Source organism: Culicoides brevitarsis, chromosome 1 (assembly GCF_036172545.1).
Source record: "Culicoides brevitarsis isolate CSIRO-B50_1 chromosome 1, AGI_CSIRO_Cbre_v1, whole genome shotgun sequence".
Taxonomy (NCBI): domain Eukaryota; kingdom Metazoa; phylum Arthropoda; class Insecta; order Diptera; family Ceratopogonidae; genus Culicoides; species Culicoides brevitarsis.
Window position 1 is genome coordinate 3,037,347 of NC_087085.1, and position 23,524 is coordinate 3,060,870.

The following is a 23,524-nucleotide window of genomic DNA, read 5'->3' on the forward strand; positions in this document are numbered from 1 at the left end:
TAAAATTTTATGAAAAAAAAAAAATTAAAAACTAAAATAAAAAAAAAATAATTAAACAAGAGAAAACTTATTTTAAACCTTGGATTTTTTTATTTAAAAAAAATCAATTTATTTATTAAAAATTTACTTTTTCAAATTTAATTTTTAATTTAAAAAATTCACAATAAAAAAATTAAAAAAAAAATAATTAAATAATTTTCTATTAAAAAAAAATAAATTTAATTAAAAAATTATTTTTTAAATTAAAAAATATTTAAAATTCAATGAAAAAAAAAATAATTTAAAAATTAAAAAAAAAATGAAAATAATATTTTTTGGATAATTTCGAAAATTAATTTTCAAAAAATAAATTTTTTTGATTTAAAATATGCTTTAAATAAATTTTGAATTAAAACATCTTACCTTTAATCCAAAAAATTAAAACTAAATAATTTTTAAAAAATCATTTCGAATCTCTTTCCATTAAAAAAAAAAAAATTATTTTTAACACAAAAAGTTTGAAATAAATTTAAAAAGGCCTTTTTCTCATATTTTATGAATAAACATATTATTTATTTTCGAAGAATTTCAATTCTTTTGTTTATTTTTTTCCATCACAAAGTATATCTTTGATATTTTTTCATCGTTTTTCTCTAATTAATTAAATTTTTTTGGCGATTTTCGCTCGTAGGTTGCCATTTTTCTTCGTTAAGACACCTTTTCAGTACAATTTATAATTGAAAGTTTCACTAAAAATAAAGGAATTTTTGGTATAAATCGTTTTAATCGTGTTCTTGCTGCAAATTGCGTTGCTCCAAGCGTTGCAAGCGACGCGAACGACGCAATAATCGTCGATTTGCCTCGTGCATCACAGCCATGTGAAGTTCTTGCGGGATCTCTTGTTGTCCATTTCTTGCACGAAGTTGCTGCAAACGCGCCTCGTTGCGTCGATCCCAGCGATGTTCCGGAAAATGATGCGCAAGAAATTCCAAAGAGCGATCGAGTCGCGCACGACGACGCGCTTCCATGTAGTTCCGGTGCTCGTGAGCGTTGTTGTTGTTGTTGCGCCCAACAACGTTGTCTTCGTGATGCGGGCGTTGATACGGATGCGCAACGCGACACAATCCGCTGTGCGGGGTTTTGAGTTTCTTCGTGAGAAATTGTCCGTTTTCGGCGCGCGTGACGTTCGTTTCTTTCATTGTGAGCGAATGGAGGGCGGGAATGCTTCGCAAAATTTGCTCGGAAGACGCTTGAGGGAATTTCGCGGCAGGTAAAGTGACAGTTTTGAGATGTTGTCCGCATTCGATGAGAGTTTCTTGGATGTACGAAAGATCTTTTTCCTCGTTGATCGACGGAAAGTCGTACAAAAAGTGACGAAGATGCGGCGATTCGCTGAGAACGACACGTAAAGTCATCGTGAAGTCAATTTCCCATCCAGTCATTTTCATTGAGAGGTTTTGAAGGCGCGGGAATTTGCGGATGAAGGAACGAAGGACGTCTTCATGTAACTGAAAAATGAAAAAAAATAATAAAATTTGTTTAAAATTTTTAAAAATCAAAAAATATTTTTTTTTGTTGAAAAAAATAAATTAAAAAATAAACAAATTAAATTTAAAATAAAGAAAATTAAATTAAATTAATTTTTTTAAATTTTTTAATTAAAATTTAATTTTTTTAAATTTTGTTAAAGTTAATTTTTTATTCTAATAAAGAATTTTCATGAAAAATGGTTCTCTGAATGAAATGCTGAATAAAAAAACTTTCATTATTTAAAAAAATAATTATTTAAATAAATTTTAAATTTATTTTTAAAAAATGCTTTTTAATTTTTAAAATGAAAAAAAAATTTAAAAATAATTATTTAATTTTTTTTCAATAAAAAAATAAAATTTATGCAAAAAAAGAACAAAGTTTATCAAATTTTCAAAAATTTTTAATAAAAAAATATAATTTTTAACTTTTTATTATTTTTTAATTTTTTTTTTTAAATTTTTTTTCTTTGCTTTGTTCAGATTTTCAGAAAATAAAAATAAAATAAAAAAATTATAAAAAATAAAATTAAAGAAAAATTATTTTTCATCAAAATGTTTAAATAGATTTATTAAAAATAGAAACAAATTAGGTTAAAAACCGGGTTAAAATTGGGTTAAAAATATTATTTAAAATTTTATTTAAAAAAATCAAAAAATTTTTGAATTTTATGAAAAATTAAAAAAAAACTAAATTTTCTTTTTTTTACGAAAATATGATAAAATTCAAATAAATTTTCAAAAAAATAATTTCATAAAAAATATTTAAAAAAAATAAATATTTTTTTTTTAAATAATCTTACAAAATTTAAATTGATTTTTAAAAAATAAAGAAAAAAAAATTAAAATTTTACAATAAAATAAATTTTTAATTTTTCAAATCTGACAAAATTTTAATAAATTAACAAAAAGGAAAAAATTTAAAATTTCATTCAGTTTTTAATTTTTTTTCTTTTTTTAAATATTTTTTTTTTTTAATTTTTAGGAAATTCAAAAATTTAGAAAAAAATATTTAATAATTTAAAAAAAATAATCAAAAAATCAAAACTTACGCGTGAACTTTCAAAAGAAAGCTCCGTAATTCCCAACGTTTGATGTTCCGGAAGTCTTGCCAAAGCATTTTTCATCTCCGAATTCTGCAGTGTGCCGCAATTCAAATTTACTTTCTTCAATCCCTTGTACAACGCCAACATTTCGAGCACCATCGCGAGACAATCCTTCGAGATGCAATCGTAAATTAGCTCAAATTCCTCAATATTGGGAAAACTCAACATCATCGCTTTCAAACATTTGACACAAATGTAACGAACATCCGCTTTGACGGTGAATTTGGCGACTTTCAAGTGACAAATCGGGGAATGTTGCTCAATGCATCCATGGACTGCTTTGAATGTCAATGCCTTCAATTTGGGAAAATTTTCGACGTCTTTGTAGTCTCTGACGTGTTTCAAATTCAAATCGAGCTGCTGAACTTTGCGCTGAACCGGTTCGATGGGCCATGCTTCGCACGACAAACTGATATTTTTGAGAGTTTCGTGTTCCTCGACGTATTTTTCCAAAATTTCGGGGGCGCTTTTCTCGTACGAGAACTCGACGCCTTCCAATTCGAGGCCATCCATGTCGAGAGGACCGCGTTCGTTGCCCCAAACGCACGTGTCGGAATGAGTGACTAAATTTATCGCCACTTTGATGTTCGGAAATTCATCGAGAACGTTTTGCAGTTCGGGCACCATTCGTTCGAGGATACTTTCGATGGTGATTTTCTTCAATTTTGGCGAAATTTTGCAAATTTTCGGCAGAACATCGAAATATTCGTTCTTAATCGGGTTGCAATTGACACATTCGATCTGCAGCTCTTCCAAATTCAATTTTACTTCTTGTTCCTGGAGTAATTCCATTGCGCGCCCGAACAATCCAGCATTCAAGGGACCATCGTTGTGCACTCGCAACACGCGAATGTGCGGCATTGTCGTCAAAATTTTCACATATTTCGTCGATTTGATCAGCGGAACGCCCGAAATGTCCAAAAATTGGATCTGATCGCCGAAAAAGTCCCACGAATCGGAGACAAGAACGGTATTTGGGCCAACGGAGAGATGATTGTAGCCGTAAGGAGCATTGGCAAAAACAGTTAAGGGTTCACAACTTTCGTCTAAAACGCAGTGAGACAGGTACAAGTGACGATCCTTCTTGAAATAAACGTCAGTCATCAAGACTTGCAGCCATTGTTTGCACACAAGTTTGCACGTGAGACGATCCTTCTTCTCCAAATACAGAAAAATGCTTGACAAAATCTGAAAATTATTGGACATTGCGAGTTAAAAATTACTATAAAAAAATGTAAACAAACATTTCTGTGCCGTATACGTCTGTAGATGCAGAGAAATGTCAAATTTTGCGATGTTTTTGGTTTGAAAATGCATTCGGAAGACGTTAAATGCATTCAGTTTCTATGAAATTCGAGAATTTGTGAGAATTTTTTACTCTTACATTAAAAATTATTAAAAATTTACTATTTTTCGTAGAAAATTTTAAAAATTTCTGAGATTTTGTTAAAAATTTTTATTGAGATATGAAGAAAAATATAAAAAATCGAAAATTAATTAAAAATTTTGTTGATTTTTTGATAAAAAATTAATAAAATTTCTATAATTTTGTAAAAATTTTTGATCTTGAATATTTCCGAAGTTGAAAAAAATTAAAAATCTTTGAAAACTTAATTCATTTTGATCTATATTCAAGTAAAATTTAATTAAAAACTCAAAAATTTAAAGAAAAACATTAAAAAGTTGAAAATTCTTTAAGATTTAATGAAAAATTTTTAAATTTTAGAAAATTATGGAAATATTTAAAATCAACTTGATCTTTTAAAAAGAAAATTTAAAAATTTTTAAAGCTTTTTCATTTTAAAATAATTTATAAAAATTATTTTTCATAAATTTTCAAAATAATTTAAGAAAAAAAAATCTCAAAATTTTTAAAAATTTTAAATTAAAATAAAATTAATTTTTTTTAAAATAAAATTTAATTTTAATTTTAAATTAATTTTTAATTTAAATTTAATTTTTAAATTAAAATTTAAATATTTTTTTTTAAATAAAATATTCGAAAAATCATCTGAAATTAATTTTTTGACACAAAATTAATAAATTTTAAAAGAGTTCATTAAAAAATTAAAGTTTTTGGTTAAATTTTGAAGTTTTTTTTTATGAAAATTGAAAACTTTAAAAATAATTACACGAAAATATTTCAATTTAAAAAAATTTTAAAATTTTTCATAAAAATCTTATAAAAATTGAACAATAAATCGTATTTTTTCAAGAAAAAAACATTCAAAAATTCAAAATATTTAATTCAAACCTTCAAAATTATTATAATTTTAACGAAAAATCTAAAATTTTTATGAATTTGAGTTGAAAATTTTTAAATTTGATCAATTTTATAAATTTTTAAAACCAAAGCAATCATAAAAATCGCAAAATTTAAAGAAAATTTAAAATTTTAATATAAATTTTTTGAAAAGAATTCCGAGAAATGCAATTTTTCGGTTGTAACATAACCTCAAAAACTTAAAAACCGAAAAGTTTCTCCAAAAAACTCACAAAATCTTTAAAATTCCTCTAAAAACTTTTCGAAAACCAAAAAAATTCCTTAAAAAATTCAAAAACTCACCACTGCCGGGACAAAATTCTCTTCAATCGTATAGAAATCCAACTCCATCTCGTGCTTGGCTTCGCCTTCTACGATTTTCGCCATTTTCTGCACTTCTTTTAGATTTTTCGCACTGATTTCCACTTTAGACAGCGACATTTCGACCTTTTCTACTAATTTCACGTGTTTTCGGGACAAAGTTTCGCTTTTTTATATTTTTAAGCGAATTTTTTGCACGGAGAAAAGTTTCGCGTCGCTTGGCGTCGTCTAAAATGTGACACGTAAACAACTTTGACACATAACCTCAAAATTGAAAAGTCATTTTTTGCGTGGGAAAAAGTTTGTTTATTTCTTGAAAAATTAGAATTTTACGATTTTTGTGGCTTTTTAAGCAGCGGCATCTCGAAAATTTTGTCCCAACCTCCCGTGCTGGCGTTTGGATCTTTGGGCAAGTCGAGAACAACTGAAAATTTAATAAAAAATTAATTTTTTTAATGAAAAATTAAATTTTTTTTCTTACCTTTTAGGATATCTTCCATCACGGTACCGCAGACATATTTGCTAATTGGCGTATAATAACACATCGCAGGTCCCCGATTAATTTCCAACAAGTACATTTGATAATTTTCCGTAATTAAATAGTCACAACCGAACAACTCGAACCTCCCGGGCTTCATTTCAATATGATCGACGCTCGCCAAGGTCACAGCTTCCAAACTTTTCATCATTTCCGGGTAAATTTGTCGTTCCCAGATCCCAGGTTTGCCAATTTCCGCAAAATAAGCGATCAAATCTTCAATACTCCACATATGATTGTCGGGCAGGAAGTTTTCCGCCTCTTTTTTCAACTTCCGATTGATCGAAGTGTTTGTGACGTGCACCGCTTTGTTCAAATTACTGAAAGTAAATTCGTGGGCGGCGAATTTTATCGTTGCCAAACGATGAGTCCAGCTTCTGAGGTACTTTTCATCCATGGAAATCATGAAATATGTGCGCAAATCGAACTTTGTGTGACAAATTAGCAACGGGCGTTCGATATATTTCTGCACAATGTACCGATTATTGCGTTTTTCGATCTGTTTTGTGATGCGATCGATGCTATTGGACAAAATTATGCCCCATCCTTGCCCACAAAAGGAAGGTTTGAGCAACCAGATGTTGTGAAATCCGTCGATCGTGATGCGAGAAGGCCAAAAACGCTTAATTTCGGCGTAAGCGAAGTGAATTTTTTCGATGAGGTCTTTGGCGCGAACCGAACCTGCCAGAATTTGTTGTCTATTTGCCACTAAATTGTTATGGAGACGTTCGAGCTTGAACAATCCCTTCTCGGTAAGCTCGAAATCGTCATAATTTGTTGCTAATCCTTCTGCTTTCAGCGCGAAAAAGTTCACAATCTTCGTGGCGAGCTCTACATTCCCGTAATAAACGGTTCCCTTCGTCTTGCTGAACCAATTTCGGATATTTGTGCGAGTTTGGAGGAAAATAACGATGCTGCAAGCCAAGGTTAACTTGTAATCCATCAAAAAATCGTCAATTTCTTCGTTTTGGATGACATTGTAGCTCCGCGGATAATTAATTGAAGCAGTTTTGTCGTCAAAATTCCAATTTATTTTATTGACGCACTTGCACAAACCGTTTTTCACCCCGAAATTGTTGCCAACGAGCTTGATTTTGTTCAAAAGAGGCACTTCGGAGAACTTGTCGTACAACCGGGTGTTCCAAATCCACACGAGACCCAACGTATAGTCGCCCAAGAGACGCGACATCAAAGCTTGTTCCATTTTTGAGTTCTCCTCGTACTGCGTCAGCAACAAAGAAAGCGGCATTTGGTAGTAAATGCTTCCCAAACGGAATTTTCTTTTCTCGATGAAGCCTCGTTGACGTAATTCGCTCTTGATTTTCTTGAATTGGCATCCGACGAAACGGTAAACTTTTAATTCTCGCTTCGCAGATTGGATTTTTTCCATTAACGAGAGATATTTTTCGTGAATTTCTTTTGTTTCGGTGCAACAGTCGCTGATTGCTGTCACAGACATGATGCGGAAAATATTTTTTTTTTACGATAGAGCAACAATGTAGTACAAAGTAGAGGATAGAACGCGTGCGATGCGGTGTTTATTGACAAAGAGCGGCGATGGTACTGAGCTAAAAGTGAAGAAAGTGCATTTTTTGATTGACAGTTATGATTATTTTTGGGAGAAACAGCAGAGAAGGCCAAAAATTGGCAAAGGTAGGTTATGAATGGATGGCAGGGAAGGGGAAATGGGAGGAAAGTTAATGGGAAAAATTTTAAAATTTATTTTCATAAAAGTTTGTTTTAATTTTAAAATAATTTTAATTAAATTATTAATTAAATTATTAAATTATTTTTATTAAAAAAAAATTAATTTTTAATTAAAAAATTGATAAATATTTTTAATTTTTTTTTAGTTTAAAAATTTGAATAATTTTTTTTTACTTTAAAAAATTTTAGAATTGAATTTTTAGTGAGTAAAAAAAATTTAAATTTTATTAAAATAATTATTTAAAATATTAAAATTAATTAAAATATTTATTTTTCAAATTTATAATTTATTTTTTTAATGAAAATTATTTTTTATAGAAAATCTATATCATTTTATTTAATATTTAAAATATTTATTTTTTAAATTTAATTTTTAATATAAATTAAATTAATTAATTAAATTAGTCAAATTAAATAAATTATTTTTAAATTTTAATTTTTGAAAAAATTATTCAAAAAAAATTTTTAAAAAATATAAATTATTTTTTTTATAATTTTTTCAAATAATAAAATTAAAAAAATTCAATCAAAAATAATTTTAAAAAATTTTTAAATTTTTCAAGTAAAAATGAAATAAAATAAAATTATAAATTTTTCATTAATTTTTTTCAAATGAAAATTTAATTATAAATCGATCAAAAATAATAAAAAAAAATTAAAATATTTTTTTAATTTTTTTCAATTATTTTAAAATAAAATAAATAATTTTTAAATTAAATAAAATAAATCCAAAATAATTAAAAAAAAAATTTTAATTTCTCTCAAGATTTGATCTAAAAAATATTTTTTTTAAATATTTTTCTCATTATTTTTTATTTTTTTCGTTAAATTTCAATTAAATTTTTAAATTTTCAGGTGAACGTCTCTCATTCGATACCCTTGAACTCATGAAAAGCGAAAAAAAAATCTAAATTTAGAGCCATAAAAAGTTCAAATCCGTAAATAAATCAACGTCTACGCTATTTAAGGCAATCATACGTTCAATAAATGATGAACTTTGTCCCCTCGCCGAGGTCAACAGTCAATGACTTACACTGCGAATGAATTTTCTTTGGCAAGTTTTGCATAATTCGACATTACATCATTCGATTTGTTGACAGTCTAAACACGAAATCGTTGCCAAAAATAAAATTGAAGCCCTTGAAGGTAAGAAAAACAACTTTTTATCCTTAATCGAACTACTTTTATTTAATTTTTATCATTTTTCCTGCCGTTTCATGTCCAACAAGGCACTTTACGCACCCTTCCGCTCTTCAAATCGCTTATTTTGTACTCGTGCATGATCTCAAATTGACCCGTGCTTGCTGTGGGATCCTCATAAAAGTCGACAGATACTCGAATGATGTCCGTGGCGATTGTACTGCAAACTATTTCGCTTACTATTGAAGGAAAATTCATGAGTTTTATTCGGAAAACTTGAAATTTTTTGACTTACCGGGAGAATTGTAAGCAACTAACGACGGAGGACGATTAATTTCGAGCAAATACGTTTCAAAGTCATCCGTGATGAGCCAATCGTTGCCGAAAAGTTCATATCTTCCGGGTTTCAAGTCGATTTCGTGCATGCAAGCGAAGAAAATTTGAGAAATTGCCTTTTTCATTGCAGGTACGACACTTTCCTCCCACATATAGCCCTTTTTGAGGAAACGTTCGATGTACATCACGAGAGGCCCGAGAGTCCATAAATGTTCGATCGGTAAGTTTGGGTTGGATTTTTTGTTGTATTTTACTTGAATGGCAGCGTTCTGTGGAAAAATTATTAAAAAAGTAAAAAAAAAAAATTTTAATTAATTTTTCTTTAATTTGCGACTTTTATATTTTTGAATATTTTTAATTTTTTTCAAAAATTTTTTAAAATTAAAAATTATTAATTTTTTTTTAATTTTTAAATTAATATAATGAGAAAAATATTTTTAAATCGATTTTTCTATATTTTCATGAACTTTAGATTTTTTTTTCTCAATTTTTAATTTTTTTTTTCTTTTTTGTTTTTTAAATTAGTGAATTTTTGCTTTTGTGCATGTGTTGCATAAAAAATTGAAAAAATTACAAGAAAAAGAATTAAAAATAAAAAATAATTCTAAAAATTAAATAAAAATAATTAAAAAATTGAAAAATAATTAAAAAAATATGAAAAATAATTTAAAAATATAATTTAAAAAAAAATTATTTGAAAAATAAAAAAAAAAATATTTGAAAAATAAAAAAATAATTTGAAAAATAAAAAAAAAATAATTTGAAAAATAAAAAAAATAATTTAAAAAATTTAAAAAATTTTAAAAATTATAAAAATAATTTAAAAAATTATAGAAATTTTTTTAAATAATTAAATAAAACAATTTTACTTACAGTGAGATGAATCGTTTCATTAAAAACATCCAAAACAAATTCTTCTGAAGCAAATTTAACTGACATTACGGGATGCCACCAACATCGTAAGTATTCTTTATCCACAGTAAACATGAAATATTGTCGCAAATCAAACTAAAAAAAAAAATTAAAAATTTAAATTAATTAAAAAAAAAATATTTAATTAAATAATTTTAATTTAAAAAAAAATAAAATTAATTTTTGAAAAATTATTAAATTTAATAATTAATTAAAAAAATATTTTAATAAAATATTAATAAAAATATATTAATATATTAATTAATAAAAATAAAATATATACAATAAAATATTTTAATAAAAAAATAAATTAATTATAAATAAGAATTAAAAAAAATTAAAAATTATTTAAATAAATAATTCATAAATTAATTAATAAAAATTTAATTTATTTATTTTTTTTTAATTAATATTTTTTCTCATTTTAGTTACCTTTGTTTTGTAGATCAAAAGAGGTCGTTCAACGTATTTCTGGATAATATAAAACTGATTATTGTGATTAATATGATGCAAAATCTCCTTTTCGTTCTGCGTAATAATAATTCCTCTTCCTTCGCCGCTGTACGTCGGTTTCAACAGCCAAATATTGTGATATCCGTCATGTCGTCGATTCGGATAGTAACGCAACAAATGATCCGTCACTTTCGCTATTCTCGCGATAAAATCAACCGCTCTGTCAAATCCGCAGACAATTTTTTGCTTTTGAATCACAACTTTTTCGTGCGCTTTGAAGACTTTTTTCCACTGATGATGGAATTTTTTGGTCTCATAATTCGGATTATTTGTGTCGTCGGGTCGTTTAATCCTCCGAATGCGCGATTCGATGACTTTTAGCGCAAATTCGAGCGAACTGTAGTAAACTGTGCCATTTTCCTTGCTGAACCACGACTCGATGTCTTCCTGATCGTTCAAAAATTGCACCAAACTCGTCGCTGCCGTGAACCGATAGTCCTTTTGGAAGTTTTCCGTCTCTTTGTGCTCGACGACATCGTAACTCCGCGGATACTTGATGCGATGCTTGTACTTTTTGATCTTGCTGTTGATCATGCGGATGTAGTGACACGAGCCGTCCTTCAGCCAAAAGTTGACATTGCCAAATTCGAGTTTATTTATGATCGATGCGTTGTCGTACCAATTATAGACCCACGGTTGTTCGGTCCAAATGTAGTTCGGTTGATGATCGCCGAGAATTTTGCACAAAAGAGCTTGCTCGAAGTCATTGAAGGGCTCTGCGGCGTCGATTAAATTGTACAGCGGCAAAACACTTCGCAAATTGTAGAAAGGATTCGCGACAGTTTCGATGTAACCTCGTTTGAAAAGTTCATGTTTGATGCGGGGAACATCCCAAGCTGCGATAAATTTGAAGATTTTTCCCTCGCGAATTGCAGTTTCGACGCGTTCTTCGTATTTGCGGAACTTTTCGAGGATTTCGAGCAATTTGGCAGTTTTGGATTTGCGAATTACGGTTCGTTTGAACTCGAAAACCGTCGTCATAGCGTTACGAGAGGCGAGTTTGGTGTTGACACGAACGATGAGAAAGAAAAACTGATCAGGTGAATAGTTTTCGATTAAATCTATAAGTGTCGTTAATTGTTTTGAGCAATGATGGATGAATCGATTTTAATTGTTAGGGATGGTAAAATTTTTTGAATTTTTTTTTTATTTCTTGCGATTTTTAATGAAAAATTTAATTAAAAAAAAAATAAATTTAATTTTAAATTTCTTCAAAAATTATAATTTTCTTTTTTAGATTTTTTATAAAAAATTAAATAATTTAGAATATAAATCAAAAGTTTAATTTCAAACAAAAAAAAAAAATTACAGAAAAAAATTTTAAATTTCCTTAAAAATTATAATTTAATTTTTTAAACAATTTTTGATTTTCAATTTTTTATTGAAAATAAATTAACTAATTTAATAAATTACAATTACTCTAAATTTTGAGTAAATTTTTAAAAAAATATTTTTTTACTTGAAAAAAACAATTAAAAAAAATTATATTTTTTTAATATTTGAAATTATTAAAATTATTTTTCTTTTAAAAAAAATTTTAATTAAAATTTTAAAAAATAATAAAAAACCAAAATTATAGAAAAAATATTAATCAATTAAAAATTTTTAAAGTTCATTTTTTTTAAATTTTTTTTTTATTAATTTTCAAAGTTAATTAATTAAATAAATAATTTCGGAATTTTATTTTCGGCAATTTTAATTTTTTTAGAGTCGAAATAGAGTCGAAAATTTTGATATAAGTTATTTTTATTTATTTATATTTTTAAAAATTTAAAAACCATAAAAAAAAATATTTTTTACTTTTAAATTTTTATTTATTTTTAATTAAATAATTTTAATTTTAATTAATTAAATAAAAATTAAATATTTTTTTTTATAAAATTGCATTTTGATCAATAAATTTTATTTTAATTTTTTTTTCAGAATTTTTATATTTTTTTTTATTCATTTTTTTAAAAATATTTTTCATAAAATCACATTTTGATTAATAAAATAATTTTTTAAATTTTTTTTTAGATTTTTTACCATCCCTAACTGATTACTTAACTTTTGTTGACAACGACAGCACGAGACAAAATTAAAAATAACTCACGTATGACGAGAACGTCTCTGTCACAGGGAAAGCCGAAGAAATTTATCGATGACGTCTCCTCACATGGAAGTGAATTCCCGAGCAAGACCTTGACCAACATTTGTACCTTTTTAGCAGCGAACGCCTGGTTGTTTTCCCCAAACGCACATAATTTCGTCGTTGGCGACTGCTTTGTGTCTCTTCGAAATATAATTTTAGCACCATAAAAATAATTCGTCGCTGCAAGAAAATAATTTTTAAATAATTTCTTGGTTCAGTTACCCTTTGGCTGTTGCTTTGATCGGTCATTGTCTGAAAAAAAAAATTTAAAAAAAATGGTTGAAACAGTGAAAAATGAATCGCGACGAGCAGAAAAAGAAGAAAAAATTCCTTATGAACAGCTAAAAGAGACGAGAAACGCGAAATATAAGGCTTACAAAGAACGCGTCGAAAAAGCGATCAACGAGGGAAAGATTTTTCGCATCATCAGTACGATGAATGTCTCGCGAATTGCTTCTGCGTTGCGACATCGCGGATATATCGAGACAATTCCTCATACGTGGAACAATAAATATTATCGGATGTCGAATCGAGAACTTTTAGACAAAGCTGCGGAAGGAAATATGTACGAGACGTGCCTTTTGTCGAAACTTATCGATGGTTTTTTGCCAAATTACATGTGGGTTGTGCAACCGCGATTGTACGAAGTGCACAAAAACGTCCAATTCATGAACAAAATTTACATCGAAGAAGCTTTCGATTGGGGATTCAAAGACGGGATGTGCAAATGCATGTCGATGATCAAAGAAAAGTCCGGGGAAGATGTCGTCAATAAATATTACAGTCGAAGTTACACTTTAGTTGGATGCGAGGAAATTAACGAATTTAATCGAGATTATCGCTTGACAGTCGCAATTAGTTTGATTAAATTTATTTTGGCGCAAAAAGATCCGAAAGACGTCTTTGCTGCGGATTACGGAAAAGTTCGACCAAATGTAATTAATTTCGCACTAAGTGTCATTTACGAAGAAATTAATGCGAAAAAATCGAATGGAAGCGTCACTTATCTTGATGGATCGGATTATAATGAGCTGCGATGGGAACAATTGAAGAAAAGTCACATCGCGTTGCTGAAGAGAAAAGAGAAAATTAATGAAAAGCAGGAACAAGTAAGAAATTTTTTTAAATTAAAAAATTAAATATTTTCAGTTTTTGGCCTAAAATTATTAGTTTTCGAATTGAAAGCTAAAATTATTAAATTTTGTTAGATTTTAGATCTGAAAAAAATAATTTTTAAATTAAAAGCTAAAAATTTTCAGTTTTTGGGCTAAAATTTTTAGTTTTCAAATTGAAAGCTGAAATTGTTAAATTTAGTTAGATTTTAGGCCTGAAAATTAATTTTTTTTAATTGAAAGTTAAAATTATTCAGTTTTTGGCCTAAAATTGTTAGTTCTCAAAGTAAAAGCTGAAATTGTTAAATTATGTTAGATTTTAGGCCTGAAAATAAAATTTTTTGATTTGAAAGCTAAAAATTTTCAGTTTTTGGGCTAAAATTGTTAGTTTTCAAATTAAAAGCTAAAATTATTAAATTTTGTTAGATTTTAGATCTTAAAAAAAATATTTTTGAATTGAAAGCTAAAAATTTCAGTTTTTGGGCTAAAATATTTAGTTTTCTACTTGAAAGCTGAAATCATTAAATTTTGTTAGATTTTAGATCTGAAAAAAATTATTTTCAAATTGAAAGCTAAAAATTTTCAAATTTCGGGCTAAAATTGTTAGTTTTCAAATTGAAAGCTGAAATTGTTAAATTTTGTTAGATTTTAGATTTGAAAAAATTAATTTTTAAATTGAGAGCTAAGAATTTTCAATTTTTCGTATAAAATTTTTAGATTTAAAAAAAAAATTTTATTTTAAATAATTTTTTTTATTTAAAATTCTTGAAATTTTTAACATAACCTCAAAATTTAATCCCCCAGGTAATCGAAAACTACATTTTCCGTGCAAAAGTCGCTCTCGAAGAAGTTTTCAACGTGTGGCCTTATCGCAAAACCGACGGATATCACAACGTTTGGCTCTGCAAACCGACTTACATGGGCGAAGGTTATGGCATTGTCATCACAGACAACGATCAAATGGTCTTAGATGTCGTCAACCTGAAGAAACACAACAAATACATCATCCAAAAGTACGTGGAACGCCCAATGCTCATTTACGGACACAAATTCGACATTCGCCAGTACTTCATTGTGCAAATTGACGAAGATTTCGTGCGAGTTTGGTCTCATCCGTTGTGTTCGATCAAATTCGCATCGCAAGAATATACCTTGAGAAACTTCCATGAGTCGATTCACGTGACAAATACTGCCGTGCAACTCAAATACAAGAACAGAAGCGGCGAAAAACGTCTTCCGGATGATCATTTGTGGACTCTTTACGATTTCATGAGTTACTTGAACAGCATCAACGAGAGATATTTGTGGAAAGGCACGATGTACCGGCAAATGAAGGAATTTATTGTGGAAGTTGTGAAAGGCACGTTGAGCGAAATTGAAATGCGTCCCGGGAGATTTGAACTTTTTGGCATCGATTGGCTCATTGCCGAAGATTACACGCCAATTTTGCTGGAAATTAATAGACCGCCATCGTTGGAGTACTACAGTCCTGTTTCGGGAATCGTTTGTGGCACGATAATGGAAGATCTGATAAAAGGTGAGAAATTTTGTGCTTTAAAATCGAAAAAAAAATATTTTTTTTAATTTTTAGTGACTGTTGATTTTGTGAGAAATAGTGATGCATCGACGGGAGACTTTGAATTGATCTATAAGACTGAAAATCCAAACTCAGATATGTATTAGAGCTTAAAAAAAAAATTGCGATGTAAATATTTTTAATTATTTTGTGTCAGTTTTTAGTTAAAATAAAGCATTTTTAATCCTGAAAATTTTATTTCTTTTAAAATTAAGAAAATTCGATATGAAAGTCTTTTTGATGGATCCCAAGCTTGAAAATTAAAAAATAAAAAATACGTAATTTTTACGTAAAAAATACGTAATTTTCATCTTGAGAGACCATTTGATGGTTTATAAGCTTGAAATTGATCAAAAGTCATTCTAAAGATAATTTCCATTGATATCAGATCGATTTTTGAAGAAATAAAAAAAACAACGATTTTATCATATGAGGAGTAAAAATCGTTGTTTTTTCTCAAGTCACTTTTCAACCAATTTGTGATGGGTTTCAAAGCTAAAAGTTAATAATTATGCATTCTAAAGTTGATTTCCATTGATATCAGATCGATTTTTGAAGAAATAAAAAAAAACAACGATTTTATCATATGAGGAGTAAAAATCGTTGTTTTTTCTCAAGTCACTTTTCAACCAATTTTTGATGGGTTTCAAAGCTAAAAGTTAATAATTATGCATTCTAAAGTTGATTTCCATTGATATCAGATCGATTTTTGAAGAAATAAAAAAAACAACGATTTTATCATATGAGGAGTAAAAATCGTTGTTTTTTCTCAAGTCACTTTTCACCAATTTTTGATTTTCAACCAATTGATATCAGATGATGAAGAAATAAAAAAAACAACGATTTTATCATATGAGGAGTAAAAATCGTTGTTTTTTCTAAAATTTTTCAAATAAAATTAATAAATATGCATTCTAAAGTTGATTTCCATTGATATCAGATCGATTTTCGAAGAAATAAAAAAAAACAACGATTTATCATATGAGGAGTAAAAATCGTTGTTTTTTCTCAAGTCACTTTTCAACCAATTTTTGATGGGTTTCAAAGCTAAAAATTAATAATTATGCATTCTAAAGTTGATTTCCATTGATATCAGATCGATTTTTGAAGAAATAAAAAAAACAACGATTTTATCATATGAGGAGTAAAAATCGTTGTTTTTTCTCAAGTCACTTTTCAACCAATTTTTGATGGGTTTCAAAGGTAAAAGTTAATAATTATGCATTCTAAAGTTGATTTCCATTGATATCAGATCGATTTTTGAAGAAATAAAAAAAACAACGATTTTATCATATGAGGAGTAAAAATCGTTGTTTTTTCTCAAGTCACTTTTCAACCAATTTTTGATGGGTTTCAAAGGTAAAAATTAATAATTATGCATTCTAAAGTTGATTTCCATTGATATCAGATCGATTTTTGAAGAAATAAAAAAAACAACGATTTTATCATATGAGGAGTAAAAATCGTTGTTTTTTCTCAAGTCACTTTTCAACCAATTTTTGATGGGTTTCAAAGGTAAAAATTAATAATTATGCATTCTAAAGTTGATTTCCATTGATATCAGATCGATTTTTGAAGAAATAAAAAAAAAACGATTTTATCATATGAGAAGTAAAAATCGTTGTTTTTTCTCAAGTCACTTTTCAACCAATTTTTGATGGGTTTCAAAGGTAAAAATTAATAATTATGCATTCTAAAGTTGATTTCCATTGATATCAGATCGATTTTTGAAGAAATAAAAAAAACAACGATTTTATCATATGAGGAGTAAAAATCGTTGTTTTTTCTCAAGTCAATTTTCAACCAATTTTTGATGGGTTTCAAAGGTAAAAGTTAATAAATATTGATTCTTAGCTTGAAAATTAGGAAATAAAAATAAAAAAAAAATTTACGTAAAAAAAGGAAAGTTTTTTTTTATATAAAAAAAAATTAAATTTAAATCTAAATTTAAATAAAAAATTTTATAAAAGTAAATTTTATTAATTTTTATAATTTAAATAAAATGAAGCTGCAAGGTTAAAATTCTTCAATAAATAAAAAAATTCAATTTGCGAAAAAAAATTTTAAATTTCAGAAAAAATAAAAAAAAAATTAAAAAAATAGTAAAAAAAATATATTAAAAAAATTTAAAAAAAAATAAAAAATATCTGAGGCGAATAAATTTAACATATCCATTTTTTGTCTCCCCCCCTCGGATTTTGTCGAAAAAATAAAAATTAAATAAATATAAAATATAAATATTTTTGACATACGTGACCAAAATTATTTTCTTTTTCAAAAATTTTTATTTTGTGGAGATTTTGTTGATTTTTCTTTACTTTTAAGTTCAAATTTTAAAATAATATAAACTAAAATTAAATAAACGTTAAGAATCAACGTTTAACGTCTAAAAACGTTAAAAAATTACAAACAAAAAATTTTTTTATTTACCCCTCCCCTCGAGAAAATCCTCATGGGACAAAAAATGAAAATATTAAATTTATTCGCCTGAGAAAAGAAAAATATTTTTTTACGAATTTTCATGAAATTTTCTTTTATTTAATTTTTTTTTCTGAATACAATTGAAGTCGTGTTCGACACGTGTGATGTATAATTGGAATAATATTAATTAATTCTATTTTATTTTTTTTTATTTGTTAATTCTAATTTAGAGAATACGGATTTTCCATTTTAAAGTCTTTCAAGTTAAAAAAAATCAGGAGAAAAAAAGACAATTTTTTTTGTTTTGATTTTTCGTTCGCTACCAAAGTTGGAACTAAATCAAGTTTATTGTAATATTTATTACTAGAATGTTGTTTTTGTTGCTTTAAAGCCAATGTATCATCATAAATATTCGTAATTTGTGTGTTCAAAGAGTGTTTTTTGTGTGTAATAAAAATGAAGAGAAGGAAAAAAATGTCTTTTCAAATTTATGCTTTGAGTCCTCCGCGATTGTCACGCCCATTTGCGCCGCCAGTACGAGAGCGATACTCATTATTACCCGCTGCAGCTTGCATCCGAGGCGGACGATTGTTCATCATGCCATCCGTACGCGATGGTTTGCTGTTGTAACCGAGATTTCCGTTGCCGGCGGAACTTTTGCCGCCATACGAGTCCTTATTGTTGCCATTCTGCTGACTGTAATACCGATCGTTGTTGCGGAAAAACACCGAATTTGAAGAATTTTCGCCTCCATTGTTGGAATTCATGCGATTTCCGCCATTTTGGTAGGTGTTTCGCGGACGATACGAGTTTCCATTGCCGCCATATTTGTCGGAAGAAGCGCGAAACATGCCGCCGATGTTGTTGTTGCCTCGTTTGAAGCGATCGCCGACATTATTTCGCGAATTTTCTTCCGCCATCTGGTTGCTCCAGCTGTTGGCGTCGTTGTTCACGTCATTCCAGTCTTGCGATTCGGTGTTTGTGAGGGGCGATTGTGCGGATTTTAGCAAATTTTCCGCATTTTTGGGCGCCGCGTTGTCGTTGATGTGCAACGTTGACTTGAGTTTTTCCGTCAAATCGTCCGTGTTGACCAAATCTTTCGCCGGATTGACTTTAATACTGCCCGAAAGTTGTTGCTGCTGCTGAATCATGTTCTGCAGCTGAGCAATTTGCGCCATGGCGTTCGTGGGCGTGGCTTGCGCGTTCATTGCGAAGCCCGGAATTTGCGAATTTACGACTTGCATTGGAATTTGCGGTGAATTCGCAAACGGGGGAATGTGAGGTTGATCTTTGCTGAGTACGTTGGCGCTGAACATCGTCGGCGCGGGCTGTTGAGGGGTTTGCATCGCCGGAAAAGCGTTTCCGGGGAACGTCGTTGGTTGCGGCGGCGAAGTTTGAGCTTGAGCCAACGACGACAGCACATTTACGGGCGTTTGTTGTAACGGAGTGACGGGATTTTCGCGCTGCGGAACTGAATTTACGACAGGAGATGCCGCGGGAATGCCTGAAATTACGCCGCCCGCAGTCGGGGGCAACTTTTGGGCGATGGGAGTTGGCAAAACTTGCGGAAACGGGGCAGTTGTCATTATCATGTCGCTCGAATCGAGCTCAGAATCTTGCAGAAAATGGAAATTTCCGGTACCGATGACCTCGTGAATGGGGCGTAACGTGGGCTGAGGCGCTTGTTGCATATACTGCTTGTAATAATTCTGCTCGACAGCACGGACCGTAGTTACGGGCATCACGGGAACAGGCGCTACGGGCACCGCAATCGCTGGAGCGACGGGATTTGAGGCGACAGCAGCGGCTTGTTGCATGTGCATTATCAATTCTTCGGGTTTCGGCACGGCATTTGCACCCGGAGCTTCTACCGAATCCGGATTGACGTCAATTTCGGACGTTTTTTCGTCGTCAACTGCCTCCGTTTCCGTTTCATCCTCGTTTTCGGGCTTCGTTTCCTCAACCTGAACGATTTCCTTCTCGAAATAGCCGCAATTTTGGATGCTCTGGAGCGTTTCTTTGACATGCTCGTATGTCGAATCGCCAAAAACTTTGGCGCGAGCATCGATCACAGATGAGAACGTGTTGGCGGAATGCGTTGCCGATTGCGTAAACGTTGGTTCGTCAGATCGCGTTGGGCGTTTCGGCGTTACCTCGACATACAACTTTTCCAACAGATCCATGTCGCTTTGCTCGATTTTTACGGCGCCATTTGTGCCATCGAGGAAATCTTGACGCACTGCGTCGTCGGCGAGAGATCGCAAAATGTCCTGAATTACGAGCACTTCGCGGATTTTTGCCGATTCTTGTTGCGTTTTCAAGAAAGCGTTCTGAAAAAATTATTTTTTAATTTTTTTTTAAAGAAATTTTGATGAAAAAAATTATTTTTTACCCTTTTACTCTCGCGTTTCGCTTCACGGTTCGCTTCTTTGGCCAATTGGGCAAATTGCTTGTTCAGTTCCTTTGCCAAATCCAGGGAATGTATGACTTCTTCGTACTTCTTGCAGGCATGTTTCTGTTCTGTCGTCAGTTTCTCGCCCTTTTTCTCCAAATCTCGGTACCCGTCGAGCTTTGTCTGGAACGAAAAACCGAATTTTCAGTACATCTACGCATCGTACACACACACACACGGCTTGCAAATGGAGACAAAGAACAAAGTCACTTCGCTAAAGAACTTGAATCGGCAAAAAACTTCTCTTTCCATTCGAAATTCAATTAAAATCTCGCCGGAAATGCAAAATTTCTCGTTTAATGCGCTTCAAAAACGTGAATTTGGGGGATTTTTCAGGCAAATTGACGCTCAAAATTATGCGAATCTAAAATGTCTCCACAAAATTTGCGGCCATACTTACTTTCCGTTTCTCCAAATTCCGTATTTTATGCTCGACGATGGTCAGCATTTGGTTAAACGGTGTCTCCGCGGGCCCGTCAGACGCCTTATTTTCCGTTGCTTTGCTGTTATTTGCCAAGGAAGGCATTTTAATTGGCTAAATATTGAATAACTTCGGGACAATTGCAAAAACTCAAGTCAATTGAAAATGCCTAATGGGTTATGTTGCGGCGATGAAGTGACGGGTTGAAATGTGATTCGGGATGAATTTAATGAGGAGTATAGAAATGTAAGGGTAATGCAATTGTTGAAAGTGTTTCCTGTTTCTATTTTTTTTTTAGTTTTGATGAATTAATTTTAAATTTTATAAAAATATAAAAAAAAATTAAATAAAAAATAATAAGAAAAATTCAATAAATTTTAATGAACATTAAAAAAATTTTTTAAAATTTAAAATAATTTAAATAAATAGTTTTTAAAAAAAATAATGAAAATTAAAAAAAAAAAATTATTTTTTTAAAAAAAAATTTAAAAGCAAAATTTTATATAATTTTTTCAGTTTCAATTTTTTGGCAGTTTTGAGTTATAAAATGATTAAAAATGATAAATTAGAGCCCTCTGACAAATTTTTATCCATTTGAAGCAAGATTTGACAAAAATTGCTTTGACACAGTTTTTGACACAGTTTTTTTGCTCTTGATTTAGTTTTTAAAACAAAACTATGTCAAAGAAAAAATTTTTTTTCAGTTTCAATTTTTTGGCAGTTTTGAGTTATAAAATGATTAAAAATGATAAATTAGAGCCCTCTGACAAATTTTTATCCATTTGGAGCAAGATTTGACAAAAATTGCTTTGACACAGTTTTTGACACAGTTTTTTTGCTCTTGATTTAGTTTTTAAAACAAAACTATGTCAAATTTAGTTTTTAAAAAAAAATATTTTTTTTTCAGTTTCAATTTTTTGGCAGTTTTGAGTTATAAAATGATTAAAAATGATAAATTAGAGCCCTCTGACAAATTTTTATCCATTTGGAGCAAGATTTGACAAAAATTGCTTTGACACAGTTTTTGACACAGTTTTTTTGCTCTTGATTTAGTTTTTAAAACAAAACTATGTCAAAGAAAAAATTTTTTTTTCAGTTTCAATTTTTTGGCAGTTTTGAGTTATAAAATGATTAAAAATGATAAATTAGAGCCCTCTGACAAATTTTTATCCATTTGGAGCAAGATTTGACAAAAATTGCTTTGACACAGTTTTTGACACAGTTTTTTTGCTCTTGATTTAGTTTTTAAAACAAAACTATGTCAAAGAAAAAATTTTTTTTCAGTTTCAATTTTTTGGCAGTTTTGAGTTATAAAATGATTAAAAATGATAAATTAGAGCCCTCTGACAAATTTTTATCCATTTGGAGCAAGATTTGACAAAAATTGCTTTGACACAGTTTTTGACACAGTTTTTTTGCTCTTGATTTAGTTTTTAAAACAAAACTATGTCAAAGAAAAAATTTTTTTTCAGTTTCAATTTTTTGGCAGTTTTGAGTTATAAAATGATTAAAAATGATAAATTAGAGCCCTCTGACAAATTTTTATCCATTTGGAGCAAGATTTGACAAAAATTGCTTTGACACAGTTTTTGACACAGTTTTTTTGCTCTTGATTTAGTTTTTAAAACAAAACTATGTCAAAGAAAAAATTTTTTTTCAGTTTCAATTTTTTGGCAGTTTTGAGTTATAAAATGATTAAAAATGATAAATTAGAGCCCTCTGACAAATTTTTATCCATTTGGAGCAAGATTTGACAAAAATTGTTGACACAGTTTTTGACACAGTTTTTTTGCTCTTGATTTAGTTTTTAAAACAAAACTATGTCAAAGAAAAAATTTTTTTTCAGTTTCAATTTTTTGGCAGTTTTGAGTTATAAAATGATTAAAAATGATAAATTAGAGCCCTCTGACAAATTTTTATCCATTTGGAGCAAGATTTGACAAAAATTGCTTTGACACAGTTTTTGACACAGTTTTTTTGCTCTTGATTTAGTTTTTAAAACAAAACTATGTCAAAGAAAAAATTTTTTTTCAGTTTCAATTTTTTGGCAGTTTTGAGTTATAAAATGATTAAAAATGATAAATTAGAGCCCTCTGACAAATTTTTATCCATTTGGAGCAAGATTTGACAAAAATTGCTTTGACACAGTTTTTGACACAGTTTTTTTGCTCTTGATTTAGTTTTTAAAACAAAACTATGTCAAAGAAAAAATTTTTTTTCAGTTTCAATTTTTTGGCAGTTTTGAGTTATAAAATGATTAAAAATGATAAATTAGAGCCCTCTGACAAATTTTTATCCATTTGGAGCAAGATTTGACAAAAATTGCTTTGACACAGTTTTTTTGCTCTTGATTTAGTTTTTAAAACAAAACTATGTCAAAGAAAAAATTTTTTTTTCAGTTTCAATTTTTTGGCAGTTTTGAGTTATAAAATGATTAAAAATGATAAATTAGAGTTCTTCTGATAAAATTTTATGCATTTGGAGCAAATTTGACAAAAATTTGCAATATTTTTTTTTGACAAGTTTTTTTGCTCTTGAAGTTTTTAAAAAAAACTATGTTAAGAAAAAATTTTTTTTCAGTTTCAATTTTTTATTTCAAAAATTTTTTGACAAATTTTCCATTTGGAGCAAGATTTGACACAGTTTTTTTGCTTTGATTTAGTTTTCAAAACAAAACTATGTCAAAGAAAAAAAAATTTTTCAGTTTAAATTTTTTGGCAATTTTGAGTTATAAAATGATTAAAAATGATAAATTAGAGCTCTTCGACAAATTTTTATCCATTTGGAGCAATATTTTCCAATTTTTAACTACATAAAAAATTTTAATTTAGAAAAGTTCAACATTCTTTAAAAAATTTCAAAAATTTTCAAATTTTTTAGAAAATTGAAAACATTTTTGATAATTGTATCTGCCTACCTATATTTGAAATTTTCATCGTTTGAAAAAACTCGTGATAATTTTTACGCATAATTAATTTATTTGCAGCTTAAATGGTAAAACGGAAAATCTTTGTTAGAACTTTAATTTTATTAATTCTATTACAAGGATTTGAAAGAGTTCTGTTTG

General features: G+C 29.0%; 6 protein-coding genes across 6 annotated transcripts; 1 reads left to right on the plus strand and 5 right to left on the minus strand.

Annotated features, from left to right (window-relative positions):
* Nucleotides 1-501: 501 nt before the first annotated feature.
* Nucleotides 502-5,416, minus strand: LOC134827217 (uncharacterized). The gene is made up of 3 exons (XM_063839797.1): nt 5,181-5,416; nt 2,561-3,802; nt 502-1,487 (listed from the first exon to the last, which is right to left on the minus strand). The coding sequence occupies exons 1-3, from the start codon at nt 5,316-5,318 to the stop codon at nt 762-764; spliced, it is 2,106 nt and encodes a 701-aa protein (XP_063695867.1). The 5' UTR covers nt 5,319-5,416; the 3' UTR covers nt 502-761.
* Nucleotides 5,417-5,501: 85 nt separating this feature from the next.
* Nucleotides 5,502-5,913, minus strand: LOC134827602 (tubulin glycylase 3B-like). Its single transcript, XM_063840321.1, has 2 exons — nt 5,680-5,913; nt 5,502-5,622 (listed from the first exon to the last, which is right to left on the minus strand). The coding sequence occupies exons 1-2, from the start codon at nt 5,885-5,887 to the stop codon at nt 5,528-5,530; spliced, it is 303 nt and encodes a 100-aa protein (XP_063696391.1). The 5' UTR covers nt 5,888-5,913; the 3' UTR covers nt 5,502-5,527.
* A 41-nt stretch (nt 5,914-5,954) lies between these two features.
* LOC134827579 (tubulin glycylase 3A-like) lies at nt 5,955-7,195 on the minus strand. The gene is made up of 2 exons (XM_063840329.1): nt 6,123-7,195; nt 5,955-6,042 (listed from the first exon to the last, which is right to left on the minus strand). The coding sequence occupies exons 1-2, from the start codon at nt 7,193-7,195 to the stop codon at nt 5,955-5,957; spliced, it is 1,161 nt and encodes a 386-aa protein (XP_063696399.1).
* A 1,463-nt stretch (nt 7,196-8,658) lies between these two features.
* Nucleotides 8,659-11,325, minus strand: LOC134827662 (tubulin glycylase 3A-like). The gene is made up of 4 exons (XM_063840452.1): nt 10,264-11,325; nt 9,793-9,927; nt 8,879-9,188; nt 8,659-8,822 (listed from the first exon to the last, which is right to left on the minus strand). Exons 1-4 carry the CDS (start codon nt 11,323-11,325, stop codon nt 8,659-8,661), a joined length of 1,671 nt encoding a protein of 556 aa, XP_063696522.1.
* A 1,425-nt stretch (nt 11,326-12,750) lies between these two features.
* Nucleotides 12,751-15,292, plus strand: LOC134828708 (tubulin glycylase 3B-like). Its single transcript, XM_063841730.1, has 3 exons — nt 12,751-13,584; nt 14,392-15,124; nt 15,179-15,292. Exons 1-3 carry the CDS (start codon nt 12,751-12,753, stop codon nt 15,268-15,270), a joined length of 1,659 nt encoding a protein of 552 aa, XP_063697800.1. The 3' UTR covers nt 15,271-15,292.
* Nucleotides 15,293-17,815: 2,523 nt separating this feature from the next.
* On the minus strand, nt 17,816-20,632 carry LOC134836824 (caprin homolog). The gene is made up of 3 exons (XM_063852060.1): nt 20,437-20,632; nt 19,977-20,159; nt 17,816-19,914 (listed from the first exon to the last, which is right to left on the minus strand). The coding sequence occupies exons 1-3, from the start codon at nt 20,560-20,562 to the stop codon at nt 18,073-18,075; spliced, it is 2,151 nt and encodes a 716-aa protein (XP_063708130.1). The 5' UTR covers nt 20,563-20,632; the 3' UTR covers nt 17,816-18,072.
* Between the last annotated feature and the right edge of the window lie 2,892 nt (nt 20,633-23,524).